This window comes from Megalobrama amblycephala, linkage group LG2 (genome assembly GCF_018812025.1).
Source record: "Megalobrama amblycephala isolate DHTTF-2021 linkage group LG2, ASM1881202v1, whole genome shotgun sequence".
In the NCBI taxonomy this organism is placed as follows: domain Eukaryota; kingdom Metazoa; phylum Chordata; class Actinopteri; order Cypriniformes; family Xenocyprididae; genus Megalobrama; species Megalobrama amblycephala.
The window spans coordinates 31,834,449-31,854,688 of NC_063045.1; the positions used below are offsets into that span (position 1 = coordinate 31,834,449).

At 37.4% G+C, this 20,240-nt stretch overlaps 1 protein-coding gene and 1 long non-coding RNA gene across 16 annotated transcripts; one reads left to right on the forward strand and one right to left on the reverse strand.

Annotated features, from left to right (window-relative positions):
- Positions 1-1,460: 1,460 nt before the first annotated feature.
- On the reverse strand, positions 1,461-12,668 carry LOC125255423. Of its 9 annotated transcripts, XR_007181900.1 has the most exons (11): positions 11,632-11,767; positions 9,884-10,633; positions 8,204-9,792; positions 7,556-7,614; positions 7,334-7,419; positions 7,199-7,246; positions 3,867-4,013; positions 3,750-3,788; positions 2,347-2,421; positions 2,104-2,256; positions 1,486-1,520 (listed from the first exon to the last, which is right to left on the reverse strand). It is a non-coding gene; the product is annotated as an uncharacterized LOC125255423 (long non-coding RNA). The 9 variants fall into 9 exon arrangements; XR_007181897.1 differs by lacking the exons at positions 3,750-3,788; positions 3,867-4,013 and adding an exon at positions 12,538-12,668 and having other exon boundaries at positions 11,632-12,045; XR_007181898.1 differs by lacking the exons at positions 3,750-3,788; positions 3,867-4,013 and adding an exon at positions 12,457-12,594 and having other exon boundaries at positions 11,632-12,045.
- lg2h5orf63 (linkage group 2 C5orf63 homolog) lies at positions 11,715-19,833 on the forward strand. Of its 7 annotated transcripts, none has more exons than XM_048170608.1 (5): positions 12,578-12,708; positions 15,369-15,470; positions 17,298-17,392; positions 19,465-19,521; positions 19,605-19,833. In XM_048170608.1, exons 2-5 carry the CDS (start codon positions 15,440-15,442, stop codon positions 19,773-19,775), a joined length of 354 nt encoding a protein of 117 aa, XP_048026565.1. In that variant the 5' UTR covers positions 12,578-12,708; positions 15,369-15,439; the 3' UTR covers positions 19,776-19,833. The 7 variants fall into 7 exon arrangements, with proteins under 7 accessions (XP_048026556.1, XP_048026597.1, XP_048026547.1 ...); XM_048170626.1 differs by lacking the exon at positions 12,578-12,708 and adding an exon at positions 16,937-17,006 and having other exon boundaries at positions 15,375-15,525; XM_048170635.1 differs by lacking the exon at positions 12,578-12,708 and adding an exon at positions 16,937-17,006 and having other exon boundaries at positions 15,393-15,470.
- The last annotated feature ends 407 nt before the right edge of the window (positions 19,834-20,240 follow it).

Consider the following 20,240-nt stretch of genomic DNA (forward strand, 5'->3'; position numbering starts at 1 on the left):
ATTCTTTTGAATGATTCTGAATATATTACTATAAATTACAGCAACACCTCCCCCTTTGCCTTTCTGTCGAGGATTGTGTCGATAATCATAACCTTGAGGACTAGATTCATTTAAAGTAATGTAATCGTCTGGTTTTAGCCAGGTTTCTGTCAAACACAGCAAGTCTAGTTTATTGTCTGTGATAATTTCATTTACAATAAGTGCTTTTGAAGAAATAGATCTAATATTCAGTAACCCAAGCTTTATCATTTGTTTATCTGATTTATCTGTGATTTTAATTTTTTGAACATCAATTAAATTTTTACCCTTAAAAGGTTTCGGAAGTTTTTTGTATTTACAAGTTCGAGGTACAGACACAGTCTCTATGTGATAATATCTAGGTGAAAGAGTTTCTATGTGCTGTGAATTATCTGAGTTCTGTGACGTGAGGCGGCTAGCAGACGGTCGGTTTAGCCAGTTTGTCTGCGTCCTGATCTGGGCCCTGGTTTGTCATGGTTTAGCTCTAAGACTATTTGCCAAATTTCTAGATAGAAGAGCAGCACCATCCCGGGAGGGATGAATACCATCTCTTTTCAACAGATCAGGTCTGCCCCAAAAGCTTTTCCAATTGTCTATGAAACCTATATTATTCTGCGGACACCACTTAGACAGCCAGCCATTGAGTGATGATAACCTGCTAACTATCTCATCACTCCGACGAACAGGAAGAGGGCCAGAACAAATTACTTCTGCTGACATTGAATTTGCGAGTTCACACACCTCTTTAATGTTAATTTTAGTGATCTCCGACTGGCGAAGTCGAACATCATTTGTGCCGACGTGGATAATGATTTTAGAATATTTACGTTTAGCATTAGCCAGCACTTTTAAATTTGCTTTGATGTCAGGTGCTCTGGCCCCCGGCAAACATGTGACTATGGTGGCTGGTGTCTCTATTTTCACGTTCCGTGTAATAGAATCGCCAATAACTAGGGCACTTTCAACAGGATTCTCAGTGGGTGCGTCACTGAGTGGGGAGAACCTGTTTGATGTTCTAATCGGAACGGAAGAGTGGTGTTTGTTCTTGCCACTATGCCGCCTCACAGTCACCCAGTTAGCCTGCTGCGTGGCTTCTACAACCGGAACCGAATGTGCAGTGTTTACTAGGCTAGTCGCATCCAAAGCAGTATCTAAGGCCCTTTCATTCTCACTATCCTCAATTAAAGTTTGGATGCGTGTCTCTAATTCTGAGATTCTCTCTGTCAGCCTGACAATATCCCTGCATTTATCACATGTGTAAGTCTCACTGCTGACAGAAAGAGCTAAGCTGTACATGTTACATTTAATACACATGATAATCGTCGGACATGACTGACCGTGTGTTTGATGAACGCCGTCCGAAAAACTGCAACGCACACGGGACTCGCTGGCTGGATGTCTCGGTCGCTTGCCAGTGCCTGGGGCAAGGGTGATGTGCGGGACGCTGTACCTCGCGGTGGATCGATGAATGCCGGGCAGCAACGTCTCCACAGCTTCCCGATCTGGCGAGGACAGATCAGAATAACATACATCGGATAAATCCGCCATTAAATCGACAAGGAAGGTTGGTTTAGAGGAAAAAAGAAGGTAGACGGTAGCTAGCAGGCTAGCGGGCTATGGCTAACACTAGGTGATTACGCTGGTAGATTACTAGTAATAAATCGTTCCGTTTAGTAATACTATGCAATAGGTAATCTAGTGAAAAATAAGAAAGTTATATTATGTGAATAGGAATAAAGAGAAGGATTTAGGATAAACTCCACGAAGCTCCAAACGTAGGTCAGACAGCAGGCAGCAGCGTTGAGCAGCGTTGAACAAATATACTGAGGTAATGTGCTTTAATACTGCTTTACTGCCAAACAATATTACAATTACCAAACATATATAGTCCTTGAGCTTCTCAAAAACTAAAAAAAATCCAGAAGATGACATTCATAAAGAGTAAGATATGTATAAAGAACAATATAGAGATTTTTAGCATTTCTTCAAATAATAGTTTGGCCCACCCAAAAATACATGTACAGTTTTTGTTCAAGAAAATGAACATGCGGACTTTCTCAGGAAGAATTTGAGATCTTTCATTACCGTGTCCTCAGCTGTGTATAACACTCTTGCCATCAGTGTTGTAGAGGTAGATGATGGAGAGCTGTGAGAGAAGAGGAAGAGGGTCTTTCTCAGGTTCTTCTGAGGCAAGGATAGGAGGATGGTCTCTATATATTCACTTTGGATTTTTACAAACTGGAAGTAAAAAAAATATATATTATAGTAGTTATTGTAGTCAGGTTTATTGTTTGTTAGAAAGGTATGAGGAAAGCATGTTTAACTTACATGTTCCTCCTCTTCTTCATCCTGAGCTGCACTGTCACCTCGGTCACCACTGCCATCATCATCCTCCTCTGGCAGCTGAAAGGTTGAATTACATTGTTAGAAGTTGCATTTTTACTTTTGAAAGCAGTCTCTTCTACTTACCAAGGCAGCATTTGATGAAAAAATACAGTAAAATAATAATATTCTAAAATAGTTTTACTATTAACTGTTTTCTATTTTAATCTATTTTTAAAAGTAAGTTATTCCTGTGATCAAAGTTGAATTTTCAGCATCATTACTCCAGTCTTCAGTGTCACATGATCCTTCAGAAATCATTCTAATATGATGATTTGATGCTCAAGAACACAAACATATGAAGCAGCACATTTCAAAAGAAATGTCCAGCATCAATAGAGGGTATGCACGTGACGTCACCGTCGACTGTTACGACTGCGGTCACGCCCACTGAGTGGCAAAAGACTGAGTGGCAGCATTGGTTTTCAGCGTGAATGTCGTGAAAAACACAAAAAACACATCCAAAACAGGAAAGAGCTTTGCGACTGACTGTACAAATAGCTTTGACACAAAACCTGAGGTATATTTTTAAAGACTGCCGAAAGCTACAGAAAAAAGAAGCAAATGGATCACTGCAATTCACAGAAACAGCTGGACTCCAGCAGAGAAACATGGATTTGCAGTTATCATTTTGTGTGGAATTGTTGGATTTTTAGGTAAAAACATACCGTATATATTTTATTGTTATATATTATGTTGACAACTCATCAATTAAATATTTTCCATCTTATATTCTGCATAATTGGGTGTTTTTAAATAAACACTGACAAAAACTATTCTGTAAAACTATACTAGTTTTAGGGCTGGACAATATGACGATATAACATTGATATAAGTGATTACTCGGATTTAAACCTACCTATATTGTAGCTATATAAAATATTCACAGGCAGATTTGCTTTATGTATTTCCCCGGCGTTGAAATCAGGCACATATAAATGTTAGGAAACACGACTCCTGGCTGCATGTCAATATCCATGGATTAGGTTTATTTGACAAGTTGCAAGGAACACTTTCGAGTCCAACCTTTAGTGTAATCGTTTGTTTTACTCGAGTTTTTGCAGTTTCCCCAATTAAATCCAGTCATGCGGCAGGTTTTTTAGCCACTCAGTCCAGCTGAGGGAGCGCGTTTTCGGCGGGAAAGTGACGTCGATGCATAACCTCTATTCAGCATATTAGAATGATCAAAGATCAAGTGGCACTGAAGACTAGAAAAATGATGCCGAAAATTTTCCATCAAAGGAATAAATTAAATTTTGCAACATCTTCCAAATCTCAATATCTTTGATTGGCAGTGTACATTATTACATTTAGATAATAAACAGTGCACAAATTCTCAAAGAACTTACATTTTAACGATTACTTCAAGCTGGGGACACACTGAACGACTAGAAGAAACATTCTAAGACTGAAATCAACACACTTAAAAACTGTTTCCTTCGACTGAAGTGGATTTAAATACTTACAGATTATAAACAGACTGACCGCAACTGGCTCTGACTCGACGTGTTTGGGCAAGATCAGTTTATTAGTTTATTTATAATCGGCCTTACAGTCGTTAAGTGTGTCCCTGCCTTTAGTCGTTGTTGCAGCCTCCTCAAAAATACATCTTTCTGTACACGAAAGCAAGAAAAAAATATTTTAAGAAAAAATACAGTAAGGGCATATTTCATGTAGCCTAAATGAATTGTGATTATGAAGTTTTTTTTAAATTTTTGATAGTATTTTGAAATCATTAAAATATCATGTATATATTGTGAGTTACAACATTATTTGTTTTTATCATGACATGAATTCATGTCGTTCCAAACCTGTTAAGACTTTCGTTCATCTTCAAAACACAAATAAAGATAAATGAAATCTGAAAGCTTTCTGTCCCTCCATTGACAGTCTACACAACTGCCACTTTGATGTTTAAAACAAAAGTTCATACAGATCGTAAATCTAATCTAATGAATATTGAGAGGTTTAGTCCAAATTTTCTGAATAAACTCGATCACTTTATATAATGAACAAATTTAATACACAAGTGCATATACAAACAAGTACAGTTGAGCTTCCATTTATGTTCGCTAATTAATGTTTATATGTGAATAAAAGTGTAAACTCAAACTGTATATTGCATTAAGCGAACAAGTCTCTTTGAAGTTCATGTTCAAATTTGGACTAAACTGCTCCATTCATATGGATCACTTTTACAATCTCTTTATGAACTTTTTGAAGTGTCAAAGTGTTAGTTGCATGGTCTGTAAATTGAGGGAGATAACTCTCAGATCTCATTAAAATATCTTCACTTATGTTTCGAAGATGAACAACACATTCTTGCATGTTCGGAATGACATAAGGGTGAGTAAATTTTTTTTTTTCATTTTTGTGTGAACTAACCCTTTAGGCAGGTGTACACTTTGTAAGTTTGAGCACTCAGTAGTTTGTGAGCCCTTGCATACAAGTTAGTTAACCCGATAATCATGTAAAAGCAGTTGGTACATTGCACGACTGCACTACACAGCTTTTCTTCGTTTTAAAAACAGACTTAACATTTATCTATTATTGGTTCTAATTAGGAGACGATGAGCACATTAAGCTTTGTGCCATGCTGTTTATATTTATCAAGCAGTAAAAATGCCCCTTTCAACGCCGAAAACAAGAAGCTTGCGGATGAGATGATGAGAGGAAGGAGATTTTGGATTGTATTTTATAGTCGAATTGATTCAAACAGTTTTAATCAAACAGATTTTAAAAAAGCTTTAATCATGCCCTTTCAATCCGAATGAAATGTCAATTGGACCCGGCCAATTCATTTCAACTAATGTGGTTACATGTGACTTTTTATTCCATCTGTGCTACTAGTCTGATTAAAGTCTGATTATTAGAGCCCATGTAAACACAGCAAATGTTGCTGCTATAGCTTCAGATTTAAAAAAGTTATAGGGTTGCCAAGCAGCCTATGTGATGTGATTGTGTATCATTTGGGACTATACAATAGCTGCATTTACATGGACCCTAATAATTAATTTGTAATCGGACTAGTTGCACAGTCGAATTAAAGGGATAGTTCACCAAAAAAATGAAAATTCTATCATAATTTACTCAGCCTCAGCTTGTTCCAAAGCTATATAAAATATTTTAAAGAAAGTTTGTTACCAGGCTGCTTTGGGCCAACATTGACTTCCATAGTAGAAAAAAAAAAAAAAACTATGGAAGTCAATGGTGGTTTTTAACAGAAGAAATGTATACAGCTTTGGAACAAGCTGAGGGTGAGTAAATGATGACAGAATTTTAATTTTTGGGTGAACTATCCCTTTAAGTCACATGCAACCATGTCATTCAGAATAAATTTGCCAAATCAGATTTTAAAATTTCATTCTGATTGTAAGGGGTGATTTAAACCTTTTCTAATCTGTTCGATAGGACATGTAAACACTTGATCAGATTAAAAACTGAAATTTGAAAGTGTAAAGCATGTGTAACCATTTTTGTTGAATGAATGCAGTGTAATAAATGACGGTTGTCATAAAATTTCAAAATGCTTCTGTTTAGTTTTGAGCATTTTTACTGCTTGATAAATATAAGCAGCACGGCACATAGCTTCATGTTCTCTGCGTCTCCTAATCAGGACCTGGAATGATAAATATAAAGTCTGCTTTTTGAAACAGAAAAGAAACAATGACAGGATGATGGTTAATATGCACCAACAGCGGGAAAGTCTGTTAATTTTGGACAGACAGTGCATTTTAAAATATCAAATCCGATTTCTAAATAAATGTACACATCACCTATATTCAGATTCATCAATCACAATGATTTCATTCTGAATTAAATAAAAAGTGTAAATGTATCAAATAGTAAAATTGCTGACCCCTCAAATTCAGAATTATTAACATCTCCTTGTCTCTGTGAGTAATTGAATTGTGAAATTCAACCCTGTGAATTACCTGTTTGTCCTCCTGAGCCTTTTAAAGGGTTAGTTCACCCAAAAATGAAAATTCTGTCGTTTATTACTTACCCTCATGCCGTTTCACACCCGTAAGACCTTTGTTAATCTTCAGAACACAAATTAAGATATTTTAGTTGAAATCCGATGGCTCAGTGAGGCCTCCATAGGGAGCAATGGACACTTCCTCTCTCAAGATCCATAAAGGTACTAAAAACATATTTAAATCAGTTTATGTGAGTACAGTGGTTCAATATTAATATTATAAAGCGACAAGAATATTTCTGGAGCGCCAAAAAAACCCAACAAATAACGACTTATTTAGTGATGGCCAATTTCAAAACACTGCTTCATGAAGCATCGGGGCATAAATGAATCAGCGTGTCGAATCATGATTCGGATCGCGTGTCAAACTGCCAACGGCTGACATCACGTGACTTTGGCGCTCCGTACAGCAGATTCGACACACTGATACATCTGTGCTCCGATGCTTCCTTTAAGCAGTGTTTTGAAATCAACCAATCACTAAATAAGTCGTTATTTAGTTTTTTTGGCGCTCCAAAAATATTCGTGTCACTTTATAATATTAATATTGAACCACTGTACTCACATGAACTGATTTAAATATGTTTTTAGTACCTTTATGGATCTTGAGAGAAGAAGTGTCCATTGCTCCCTATGGAGGCCTCACTGAGCCATCGGATTTCAACTAAAATATCTTAATTTGTGTTCTGAAGATTAACGAAGGTCTTACGGGTGTGGAACGACATGAGGGTAAGTAATAAATGACAGAATTTTCATTTTTGGGAGAACTAACCCTTTAACGAGAAGGCTGCTTTTATGGCTGGATGCTGATTGACACACCTTTTGACCATGTTCTCACATCCAGGACAACGAAATGATCAAGCAGACCTGAAACAAATGACCATGATTGAAATCACTTTAAATCCATTTAGTCTTACCTAAGTGATATTGGAAAAATGAGGCATAGTTGTTCACCCAGTATACGCTGCTTCTCCTGGAACATGGTCTGCATGATGAATGATCTCTTGATCCTGGACCCGTTCAGTCCACCTGGAGATTATCTGAATGATATGTGGTTGTACATAAAGGGCAATTAATGACTGAACGTTACATACATACCGATAGCAGCACCATTAGCCCAGGACCTTATAAATATCTACTGGTACTGAACAAGTCAGAAACTAATTTAATACCCACCCCTGCTTATAATCATTGTTGTCTTGTTGTTGCTGCACAGGCTGTCTCTCCTCCAGCTGCTGAAAATAAAAAGTATGTTAGATTTATTAGAATGAACAGACCCACACATAACGTTCACGTTAAACCAGTAAGTGCGGCGACAAACGAGAATATTTTGTTATAAACAACTCTAAATCATTGATTTGGCTGGTTCATTGTCATTACAAAGAATTTAAGTAAACAAATCGTGAAGTGATTAACCGTGTCTGATTACCCGTTTTATACAGATTTTATTGAATTTTCAATATGGTTCATATGAGCTTCAAGGAGGCCAGGCAGGGTCTAAAATTAAAAAACACTTTACTACAGTTGCCGTTTAACGAATATAATTGATTATTCTGCCGTTTATAGCATTAAATAGTGAACGTTACACTTAAAATAACTAAAAAAAATATATAAAACTGCGTCTCAGATAATTTTAACGTTAACGCTACCGTTACCTCAGACCGCCTCACGGGGACAGCGCTCGTGCGCACATTAACCAAACATAATTTATTTATGAAATACATTTAGAAAACCAAAAACACTGCACTAACATTACTCATCACAAGTGATATTTAGTGTCACATGGGCAAAAACGATGAATAAAAGCAGATTTGTAGGGCTTACCTTTTACTCCGTGTCCGTCTGCTGGAAGTCGACCGTTACAGAACAAAATGATGCGCATGCGCAGTACTCAAGATTCTCCGAAAGACCGTTAGACTTGCTCATTTAAAATTTCGAATTTGTCTCGCGCGTGCCCCATCCAATAAATCTCCTTCATTCACAAACACAACATATAATATATAAACATGTCCATAACTTTTGGCGCTCTAACGGTTAAACAGAACGGCATGCATCTTGCGGAAGAACATTGTAGCCGGAGCTACTTCTCTCTGTTTATGTCTATGACGAATCACGCAGGTATTTGTGCTACTCCGCAGCGGTTCCTACCAGACTGGTCTAAAATAGTCCGAATATAAACACTTATCTAGGTGTACCCAGAGCCGTTAAATATGAGAGTTGCGACACTCTTTGATCTCGCCGCCACGCGGTTCGTGTAGCTCTCAATAGTTCCAAAAACATGCGCGCCGTCAACCAGTTTAAATGGTTTTAAGCGGGACAGACAGCTGTAGCTATATTTGCAGCAATTATCCGTAAACATGGACGCATAATATACATTGATTATTACGCTGACACTTACATTACATACATATGATATCTTTTTTTTTCTCCGGGAGTGGCGGAAACAGCATTAATCAGTATTTGTGTTTAATTTTGGAGGGAAGAGGGGCTGCTCCCATAACGTAAAATACATAAACAGCAACTACTGTATTTGCAGCAATTTTTCGGTAAATATTAACGCATAAAACTGATTACTACGTTGACTACACTTACAGTAGTGTATTGTATCTGGAGAGTGAAAGAGAGACGGCATTATATAACAGTGTGGTCTGTTAAAATGTAGGCTACTGGAGAGATGGTTACGGAGTGAATTAACAATGTTCCTAAATACGATCCATAACGTTAGCATTTCTGTTAACTGGATTCATTTCAGTATGGCTAATGTACCCCTTCATCATGTCCTTCCCTAAACATAGGCTAAACCATTAATCAGAACACACACAAATACATACAAACATATGTAGTATGTTATATTATATATATATATCCATGCAAATAAAGCCCCTTTGAATTGAATTAATTTTTAATTGATATATATGATATATTTATTTATTTATTTATTTATTTTCATGCAAATAAAGCCTTTTGAATTGAATTAATTTTTTGTGAGCGTTTAAAGGGGCTGCTCCCATAAGGTATACATTTACAGCATGTACTGTATATATTTTTCTCATGCTTCTATGGTCATAAATATTACTAACATCCTAATGTTGCGTTATGTTAAGACACATTTACATAAACATGCACAACAAGTTAATATCAATGAATGAAGCTGCTCAGTTTAAGTCAAGAAAGAAGTTTGGTCAACATTGAAAAATATACAAGGCAACCAATTGCATTCAACAAAACATTTAATTATATATTATATCCAGAGAGAGGGTAGGTAACTTTTCCTTGAATGTTCTGTCTTCAAAGAAACTCATTTGACTTCCTACAGGGAGAGAAAGATGGCAGAAAGCAGGCCAGAAAAGGAATAGAAGTTTTCACAATAGCCATTACATTCTTCCAGCGCAGCCGTATGATGATCTGGAGACCTGGTGGTGAATCAAGAATCAGTCGAATGCTTATAAATACATTGATAACAAAAGCATTCAAACTCCACACTATAAGTAATGCTATAGTTACTTTTTGGGTGAGAGCATTCCACTGCCAGAAGCAGACTGTGGGCCTGTTTCCACCTGGTGTTAAGATGTGTTCTGGCTAATCTGAAGTGGATGACACTAAATACAGGTGTAAATGGAGTCTAAAACGGTTTGAGTTTGTCCACTTTCAACCACTTCCAGAGGTATTTGAAAATGCATTTGACTGGACTGCTTTCATAGTGTAAACGTGGTCGAATGTGTTCGAACCGCCACTAAAGACTGTCTACTCTCCGCCTACTGACCTAATGTGTAAACATTATGGGAAGCACGCTAGCTAGATTGGATTTAAACTTTGTTGGCTAAAGACCCAAGTTTGGTTTGAAGATGAAAAATGTACCAAGCACAATGTTCTCTCACCATTCCTGATTTCTAACACACACTCACTGCGTTCAGCTGGTCTTGCGGCTGTCAGAGTAGAAACAAACACTGATGCTCTCTGTATGTTTTCCTGTCATCTCTGGGTGTGTTCATATGTAAACTGCTCAAGCTTATTTTGTCTATTAGATTGAAAGATCTATAAAAACCCATACATTTACCCACCCCCTTGAAGAAATCGTGGTTGAAAGAGGACAAAAGAGATGGATTAAAACACCAAGTGTAAACGTGTATGCGTCTCCCTCGTCCACTTGTGATCCGATTGACACATCTTAACTCCAGGTGAAAACAGGGCCTGTGTCAGGCCCCAGAGGAGACGGGTCTGGAGTCGAATCAAACCTGCTGCTCCTGGACAGAACTGGGAGTTGTGAAGAAAGAGGAAACAGTATTAAGGTTAATACATTGAAGGACAGATTAAATACACGTCTTCAAAACATTTTCATGAGGTTGACTTTACAGAAGTGAGAGAACACATCTACAGTTCGGTCCATAACTATTTAGACATTTGTCATGATTTCTGTTATTTTGGCTCTGTAATCCAGTACAGATAAAATTAAATGAGAAAAAAAAATACATATCTATATACAAACCACTATTGTTATTCAAATTTTTATTCTTCCACACAATAACATTATGGAAGAAGCTGTGTGATTATTTTGCTCATCCAAGAAATTATGCAAATAAGGGAAAAGATTATTATTTTTTTATTATTATGCTGTCATAGAGGTGTAAATGTAATGATGATTTAGCATTGAGGTCATAGTTTGTGGGGGTGTTTTTGCACTTGTTGCTTTCTATTCAGATGTGTTTAATATTCTGGTCACCTCATGTATGTAAATAAGAAACCCATCTGAACACAATAAAGTGAAACATCACCTTTAACTATGACCTCAGTACTGAATTTACACATTTCTGGCTGATTATAAACTTCATTAAAGTAGAATTCATGGTAGAGCTTTTGTATTACATTACATTAGATTGTAAAGGTGTTCCTAATATAGTGGCCACTAAGTGTATGCAACCTCCTTACTGTGTTATTCTCTGGTACTTTAATGAACTGGCAGCTAACATGTCGTGTTGCTAACATTAACAACAAATCTAATAACTGAAGATAAACGTTGTTTGACAACGAACTTGTAAAAGGTAAATGTAGCCCAACTGACGTCAGGTTATGGTAGCTAAAGTTAGTGAAGTGTTGGTCACTTAAGCTAGCTGCAATTAGAGTCTGACTAACGTTATTAACTTACAATAAACATTAACTAAAGCTGGTTACATAAAATACAACTATTGACTAGATTCATGAGAGGTCAGGTAATGCGTTCAAATGTCAAAAATGCAGTAATTTCATCAACTTACCAGCGAGCGATCTTCAGAATCACTGAAAATGAATGGGTTTCAGCGCTGGAACTATCAGTGTTTGGAACTATCAGTGTTTGGAACTATCGGCCGCTCCACGACACGCGTTACTTCCGCATTCCAAAGTTCCTATGGAGGTCTATGGGAGTGTCGGAACCGGTCGGAACTCTGTTTTTCAACGGCTCTGGGTGTACCATAATGATTCAGGGTACAACAAAAACACGGTTTGGAAAATGTATTCATGTTGTACATTCCCATTGTATAATTTTTGTAAATTTTTAACACAAAAAGTTACATATCTGGAAAGTTATCAGGAGACCAATGGACCACGTCGCTACAACGTTCTCCGTGGGATTAACCAGCGACGTCTTTTGAGGATGTGCCTGCGACGTTTCTGGAACCATAGCCAAGATTCTTAAAAAAATAAATAAATGGAACTTTACCACGACGTCCTCACAACGTTGTCATTCAGTAAACCTCTTGTTCACAAACATATGAATAATCACAATTTATTAAGTAAATGTTAGGTAGTTTTGCTGGCAAATATTTTATGAATATGTAGTAGGCTATTAGGTATATCTCAAATATAAATAAAACTATGTCGATTCGTTTAAAAAGCTTGAATCAATTAAATTTACTCATAATATCCAAATGCCATATTAACAAACATAATGTTGGCTTAATGCAATATCTGGAAAGTTATCAGGAGACCTATGGACCACGTCGCTACAACGTTCTCCGTGGTATTAACCAGCGACGTCTTTTGAGGACGTGCCCGCGACGTTTCTGGAACGTTAGCCAAGATTCTAAAAAATGGAACATTACCACGACGTCCTCACAATGTTGTCATAAAGTAATGTCACGCTGACCAAATGACGACTAACTGACGACGTCGTCACAACGTACTGTGTTTGCTGGATCATCCGCATCTCGAGATTTCGGGGCACAATTTCGGCCCTGTCCCAAATGGCACCCTAAACACTCGTGGTTTTCCTACGAGTCCGCACTTTCGTGACGTAGCGCCGCTTTGACTGTCGGGAAGCACCCTTCTGAGACCTAAAATTGACAAATGGGAACCTCTACGGCAGTGGTTCCCAACCTTTTTTTCAAGAGACCCCTATTTTAACACTGAAAAATCTTAACGACCCCATGACCCCCCCCCATTCAAATACACCAGTATAGACATCAGCTTAATGTGACTGTCAGTTGTTTAAGTTTTTAATAACACCAGAATGCAAACAATTAACTGCAACTTGCAACTACTGAGTTTTTCCAACAACAGATTCCATTTATTTTCCTAAACCCGTTGAGCAAATAACAGCACATTTTAATCTGTTAGCGTAAATATCAAATCTATCCATTTCACTTATTACCTTAAACGTGTAACAACATGCAAGGGTTCACAATGACCGACTTTTGTTTTCAGCCTGTGCTTTTTAACTGATGAACAAACAGAAGCAAATTAAAATTTACTAACATGAATATCACTTATTCAGAGAATTAATGTATTTTTTGTTTTGCATTCTAAAAACTAAAAACATTCACCAATTAAAACACAACAATAACCACTGCATAATAAATATTTACATATTGTAAGTTATGTTTTTTCATGCCTTTTCTCTTGTTCCTGGTTGAATTAAAGCCCTTATTTAATTGTTTTAATGTGACTATTTAATGTGAAGTCTGGGCCTGCATATCCAGGGCTAGAGATTGTATATTAGGCATGATTTTCGTGACAGCCATACGAAAGTCATGGTGCACATCCAGCTTGTTGCGTGCCTTCGTTTTGATGGTTACCAGAGAACTAAAAGCAGTCTCGGACAGGTATGTTGTGGCGAATGGCAGGATGAGTCTGGTTGTAGCATGGTGCGCAAGCTTGGGTGCGACGTTAGGTCCTTTCACCAGCCAGAACCGTTTGTACCCGTGTTCATTGAAGAATCTCCTCAGAAGAGAATTAGACTTGATATCCAAGAGCTCGTCCTCCGCTTGTAAATACTCCACGTCCTCCTCCTGCGCAGTGAATGGATCCATTACCCATGCGCATTTAGCGACATGTTCATCAACATCCGAAAACCGTGACGTCATCTCTTTCTGTAGCCGTTCCATGTGAAGTATGAACTCCTTGCTCAAGGATTCAGGCAAATTTCCCCGGTCTGTTTAAGAAGTGATGGAAAATGGTGTAGGTCTCGTTTCATCAGCTTATTCCTCCTAAAGTCCACTTTATGCACAAATGCGTCAATAATTTCCTTGCATTCCAGCACATTTGCATCCGCGCTCTGCATGCGCTTGTTTGTTTCATTATAGAGGCTGAAAATATCCGCCAAGTATGACGTTCTGATGAGAAATGCATCTGTCATTTCGTCAAACAGCTTCTGATTGTTCATTTTCAGGAACTCTTTTATTTTTTCTTTTAGTTCAATAAAACGAACCAACACTTGGCCTCTTGATAGCCAGCGCACTTCGGTATGAAGGAGGAGTGTCTGATGCACCTCATCTTCACACAGCTCCGCAAAGATTCGCTTGTTTACCGGGCGGGCTTTTATAAAGTTAACGATCTTTACAACTGTCTTCATTGTTTCATTAAGTTCATCAGAGAGGTGTTTGCTGGCCAAGGCTTGACGGTGTATCATACAGTGAAACACAAGACAGTAGGGTGCTTTTTCTTTCAAACGTGCATTGAAGCCCTTGTTTTTTCCCATCATTGAAGCAGCTCCATCAGTGCAGCATGCGACTAAATTATTATAGGGAATCTGATTCTTTGTGAAGTACGTGTCAATCGCGTGGAAAATATCTTCTCCTCGTGTTGTTGTAGACAAATTAGTCGACAAAAGTATGTCCTGCTTTAGTTCGGAGTCATCAACGTACTGCACATATGCAATGAGGACTGCTTCATCCGCCACAGTAGACGTTTCGTCAAGTTGGATGGAAAATGGGTGCATCTTTAACTTTTCAATCAGTGTGTTCTCAACATCATTTGCCATTCTGTCGATTCTGTGCTTTATTGTATTATTAGACAGAGGTACAGTTTTTAGTTTTGAAGCTGCCTGTGCCCCGCACATTATTTCTGCCATTTTTACACATGCGGGTTTGAGCAGAGTTTCCCCGATGGTGTGTGGCTTTTTTGATTGGGCAATTAAGAGAGCGCACTCGAAGGATGCAACCGTTGCCTGTCTATTTTCATTTCCAGCTCTTGTAAAAACATCTATTATGTTCTGGGGTCTATTTGACATAACAAGTTCTTTTTTCCTCAGGAAAAATTCTGTAGGTTTACCCACCGTCTGTGGGTGTTTGGTGCTCTGATGTCTCATTAGTTTGCAGGGCTTCATGCTTTCATTCGCTAGTCTCTCACCACAGATTACACACTCAATTCTCACCTTGTCCATCGCTTCAATGAAACCAAATTCAAGATAACTGTCTAAATAAGGCCTTGTTTTCTTTTTAGCGCATTCATTTTTATCTTCTCCTCGCCGCTTTGCCATATTTTCTCTTTGCCTCGTTTTTTTTTCGAAGTTACGTCTGTATCTTCCCACTCTCGCGATATGTTGCAAAATTCTCGGCGTTAAGGATTTTTTTTTTGTCATGTTTAATTTTTTTACATTTTTTTTTTTCAGAATTATTTTAATCAGAATTAATTTATCGTGCTCTTTAAAAAAAAAAAAAGATTGGCGACTGGCGACCCCTCGAAAATTATTAGCGACCCCTAGTGGGGGTCGCGACCCCAGGGTTGGGAACCACTGCTCTACGGTCTCGTAGACTATACGGACACGCGCACGCGACAGCCATTGTAAGTCAACAAGACCGAAAGTGCATGAAGTGTGCCATTTGGGACAGAGCCTTCGGTAAGTCAGCGACGATTCAGGAAGTAAATCCTTTACAGTGAGGAACAACAGATTGGTAAGAGTTTTTGTATAGCTGATTTTTTCTGATGGTATGTCAGATAATGATAATAGGAGTAACAACAGCAATGATAATCTAGCGTAAACTCTTAAAATCCCATAAAGATAAATAACGAACAGTGTTCATTAACATAACCCGATGCTAAGGCTAATCATTGGCTGTAGCTCAAATCTTAGTGAGCTACCTAGTCAAAGATAAGGTGACATTATAGGTGCCCGTACCAACACGATGTCAAGGTAGTTAAGCGCACTCACTTAAGTGAAAAGAAAGGTTTGTAAACCTTTAATAAGCACTGATTACAGAAACATTAAAATCAATGAAACGGTTCTTTAACACACAATGGCCTCTGTTGTGGGCTATTTGAAAGTACAACAAACAAACAAAAAACAGCCATGTTCCACAACATATCTGTAAATGTATAATAATAAATCCTTAACAGTTTTTCCCATAACAGAAACAATTCAAAACAAAATCCAAGAAACAGCAAATATGTAAAAAGTGTAAAAAGATACAGAAGTGAGTAACACTTTACAATAAGTTCACTAACAATGAGAAATATTTTTTTACCACATTTATTAGAATATATTAATATTAGTTCATTAACTATTACTATTACAACACAAGAGACAACTTTTGATCTTAAAAATGTATTGGTAAATGTTGAGATTACCATTAATAAATGCAGTAAAAATATTGGTCCTTGTTAGTTTATGTTATTCTAATGTGGTTAACTAATGTTAATAAATTAAGTCTTATATTAAGTTTTACCCAGAAAATCTAAGGCTTTGTTTTGGCCTTTCAGAAATTGTAGCCTAATTAACCCTGTAATGACCCACATAAAATTACGTGAAAACACGTATCACACATATGACAACTTGCTCCAAACTAATTATGAAAAATACTCCATTACTGAAATAACAACACAATTACCTAGTTTACAAATATAAGCTAGTTGTTATAGTAGGCTAGCCTCTGTGCCAACTTGCCCTGTGGCTCGTTTCAATAAGGAGGTTCAACCAGCCCTGAATTCAAACTTGAACTCTGAGTTGACTTAGCATGAGATAGTAAACTCTGAGTTTTTGGTTTCAGAACAGCATAAATTAATTAGTTCAATCAACTCTGAGTAGGTTGACTGAGTTAAGTACGTGCACCACGACTATGAAAAGCTGTGATAAATGGAGCTCCGATATTACGATCCCACTGGCAGATAATTTTACTTAAATTTACTCCCTCTGGAATCAAGCATAAATATCTTATATCATTTTGCTTATATAGAAAATACGTCTTGATTTAAGAACTTTTAGATATTTGTACTTGACATAAGACAAAAATACTCAGTAAGAAAAGCATTTTTGCCATGTGAATGAATGAATGAATGAATATTTAAACATCGCTTGCACTTTAAAAGGGAGGAGGAGGAGACTGAAAGAAACTTTGGGCTTACCGAAGAAAACCTGCTCCCGGGTTAGGTTCACAGAGTAAGTTACCAGGGTAACTGACTCTGAGTATAAGTTATCTCTCTTTCAGGAAAGGGCTTGACTTACCCTGCTTTCTCGGGTTTGAGATACCTCCTGTTCTAAAACAGAAAACCCATAGTTTCCGTCATTGTAGGGTCCTTTCTGAAACGGGCCTCTGGTCTCCACTACATGAGTCTTTTAGGACTCCTCTTTAAATGTTGTTTACATGTTAGAAGTGCGTAACACACTGTATGATGATACATGGATGTTCACAGTGATCAGGGTAATGATATTCATGCATGTCATTTACAGTCATGTTGATCTTCCAGAAGCTCTTCAGTGTTGGCAATCTCATCAGACACCTCTGCACCAGAAAACAGCTGCCCATCCTCACACTCTTTACAAAGGTACATGTGCTGTCTGTCTCAGAGATATATGTCACTCTCTCACATGTAGGGATGGGCATGATTGCTCACAATTGAGAGAATGTGTTTGTCGTCTCAAATGGCCAACTGGTGCATAAAAATAACTTTAATAACTTGAAAAGGTGAATTAAAATCAGAGTTTAGCTTCAACCCTGATCAAACACACTTGGAAAAATCAAAGTCTTCAGGATTACTAGAACATTACTGGCAAATCAGACTCTAGATTTAAGCTGTGAATGCAGAAAGGCTTACGAAAGATAACAGACTTTTATGCAGAAAAGCTTAAAGGGTTAGTTCACCCAAAAATGAAAGTTCTGTCATCATTTACTCACCTTCAAGTTGTTCCAAATCTGTATGTGTTTCTTTGTTCTGCTGAACACAGGAAGATATTTTGAAGGACAAATAAATAAAAATACTATGGAAGTCAGTGGTGCCCCACAAATCTTTGGTTGTTCAGTTGTCTTTCTGAAAAGAAAAAAAAGTTTCTGTAGACAAATCTTTAAGTTGCGAGTTGAAAATGACATTATCTAGGACCTTGTGTGTGCAAATAGCTGTGTTTCCATCCATATATTTTTATGCACATTTTGGGATATTGCTTAAAAATCCTGCTGGATGGAAATGGTAAAAAGCACATAAATTCTAAAAATCTGCATAAAAAAACATATGCGCTCGTTTGAGTCTGATCAATTTTTTATCCAATAGAAAACATGTGCATAAACTAGGAAGGAAACACATTTACTGAATAAATTTCTCAATGTGCATCAAAAAAATCATGACTTTGAACGATGGGACTGCATAAATGGAGTAACCAGTGGACGATCTTTTTGTACAGCATCTGAAATGCTGTTTTGGTTGTTCTGAAATGCCTGAGTTCAGTATAATTACATCCCAGAACTGTCTTACATGACTATGTTTCCAAACAGCAGGCATCTGTCTCTGAAAGATAACATGACAGCGTTTATTGTGTTTCGTCTGCGCACTCTGATGAATAATAAAATTAGTATGTGTATTAGTATTAGTGGCTTCTCTTACTTTTCTTAGTGAGATTTTGCACCAGTTTATCAGGAAGTGACGATTTTGTTTTCTTCAACTCACTGGATTGAAACGCCTCTTAATAGTGAATAGCGCACAAGTTAAATTCACACATTTGGATGGAAACATAGCTTTTGTAAAGACTGCAAGTCTATCCCTCACAGCCTCGTTTACATCCGTGTTCAATTCAGTATGGCGTCTAACCTGACTAAGGTCTGTTGTCTTCTTATGTTGGCTGCTGCTTCTTCTTCCAAGACCAAACAAAAACAAACTGATCTTCTTTCAAGACCAAACAAAAACAAACCAAGACTAAAACAAACAAACAAAAACCTTCTAGCTATGACCACCAAACTTGGGTTTGACTTTCCGACTGTTCTGACTCGGGTTGCTATTTCTTTTCTAACCAATCAAACTTACGGTTTTCATAAACCAGATGATCAAGCTAGTTACTTGTTAAAACAAGTTAGCAATGTGCTTGAACATGTTAACATTTTATTCTTAATAAAATTTTAATTAAAACCTTCGAACTCCAAGCTTTCAAAGTTATTTCAAACTTTTAGACAAGGCTTTGTCAAGCCAACATCAAACTTTGTCATCAAACTTTACTCATCTAGTTTAGCAATGGAAGACCAAAGCACATTTTATAAGATCTGGGACTCCTTCCTTCACTTTTTAGAACAGAATCACTAACAATGTGTTTGATCATGTCCCACTATTTCATTGCTCAATTGCATTAATATTTGCTTTACCTGTGCTGAATTGTCACACCTAATTTTTCATTTTAACAATGGCCTTCTGTCTTCACTAAAACACAAAAGGAGAAATTTTGTGCATTATGTGCATACCAAAAGCTGCACATTGCAGAAATAGTAGACGTAGTATGATATTGTCAGCACAGCCTGTGAAGTTCAAGACCGTAGTACTTCCTTTCAATGTACTATAGGCAACATTGATTCATTAACATATGCATGACTTGATCATGCGAGCTACACAGAGTTCAGATGACTCTGGCTCTTTTCCAGGACCCGTGCCCTTTGTGTGATGAAGCAAAAGAAGAACTTGAGCCGTATAAACATAGGGTAAGACAATCACTCTGTTTACACTGCGCTCATACTCATTTAATCACATCTGTTTAATGCGCGTGTGCCATTCACTGTTTCAGTTTGAGCTGCTGGAGGTTGATATCACCCTTCCGGAGAATAGAGTCTGGTTTGACAGATACAGATATGACATCCCCGTCTTTCATTTAAATGGACAGTTTTTGATGATGCATCGTGTGAACTCAACGCTCCTTGAAAGGCGCCTAGATAAAACCACTGCAACTGAACAATAATATCTGGAGATGTTATGCAATGTTTTCTCTTAATTTCAAATAAAGTTTTTCGACATTAGTTGTACCTCTCTGATTGTAAAATGGCCTACTTTCTGGACCTTCGGGTGCTTTGCAATTGGAAGGCTGCATATCTCGGCTGTCACATCATCAAGCTTGATTTTGTCCATGAGGAATTGGTTGGATGGTTGCTATTGGTGGATCTTAGGTTGTCCCGCCCTCATCATCAGAGAAGAGAAGAGATTTCGCTGCAAGAGGGAGGGGAAGTTATTTTAATTAAAGATTACAGAGCACATGCATTTAAAAAAATGCAGTGTATGGATAAATAATTTATAATAAATACAGCAATATTCCACAAAAAAATAAGTATTGTCAAATTTGATTTCATGGTGACTTTAAGTTGAAAGGTTTAGATAAAGGGGTTTAAGTGATTAATAATATCTAACCTGAAGGGGGGAATTTTTTTAA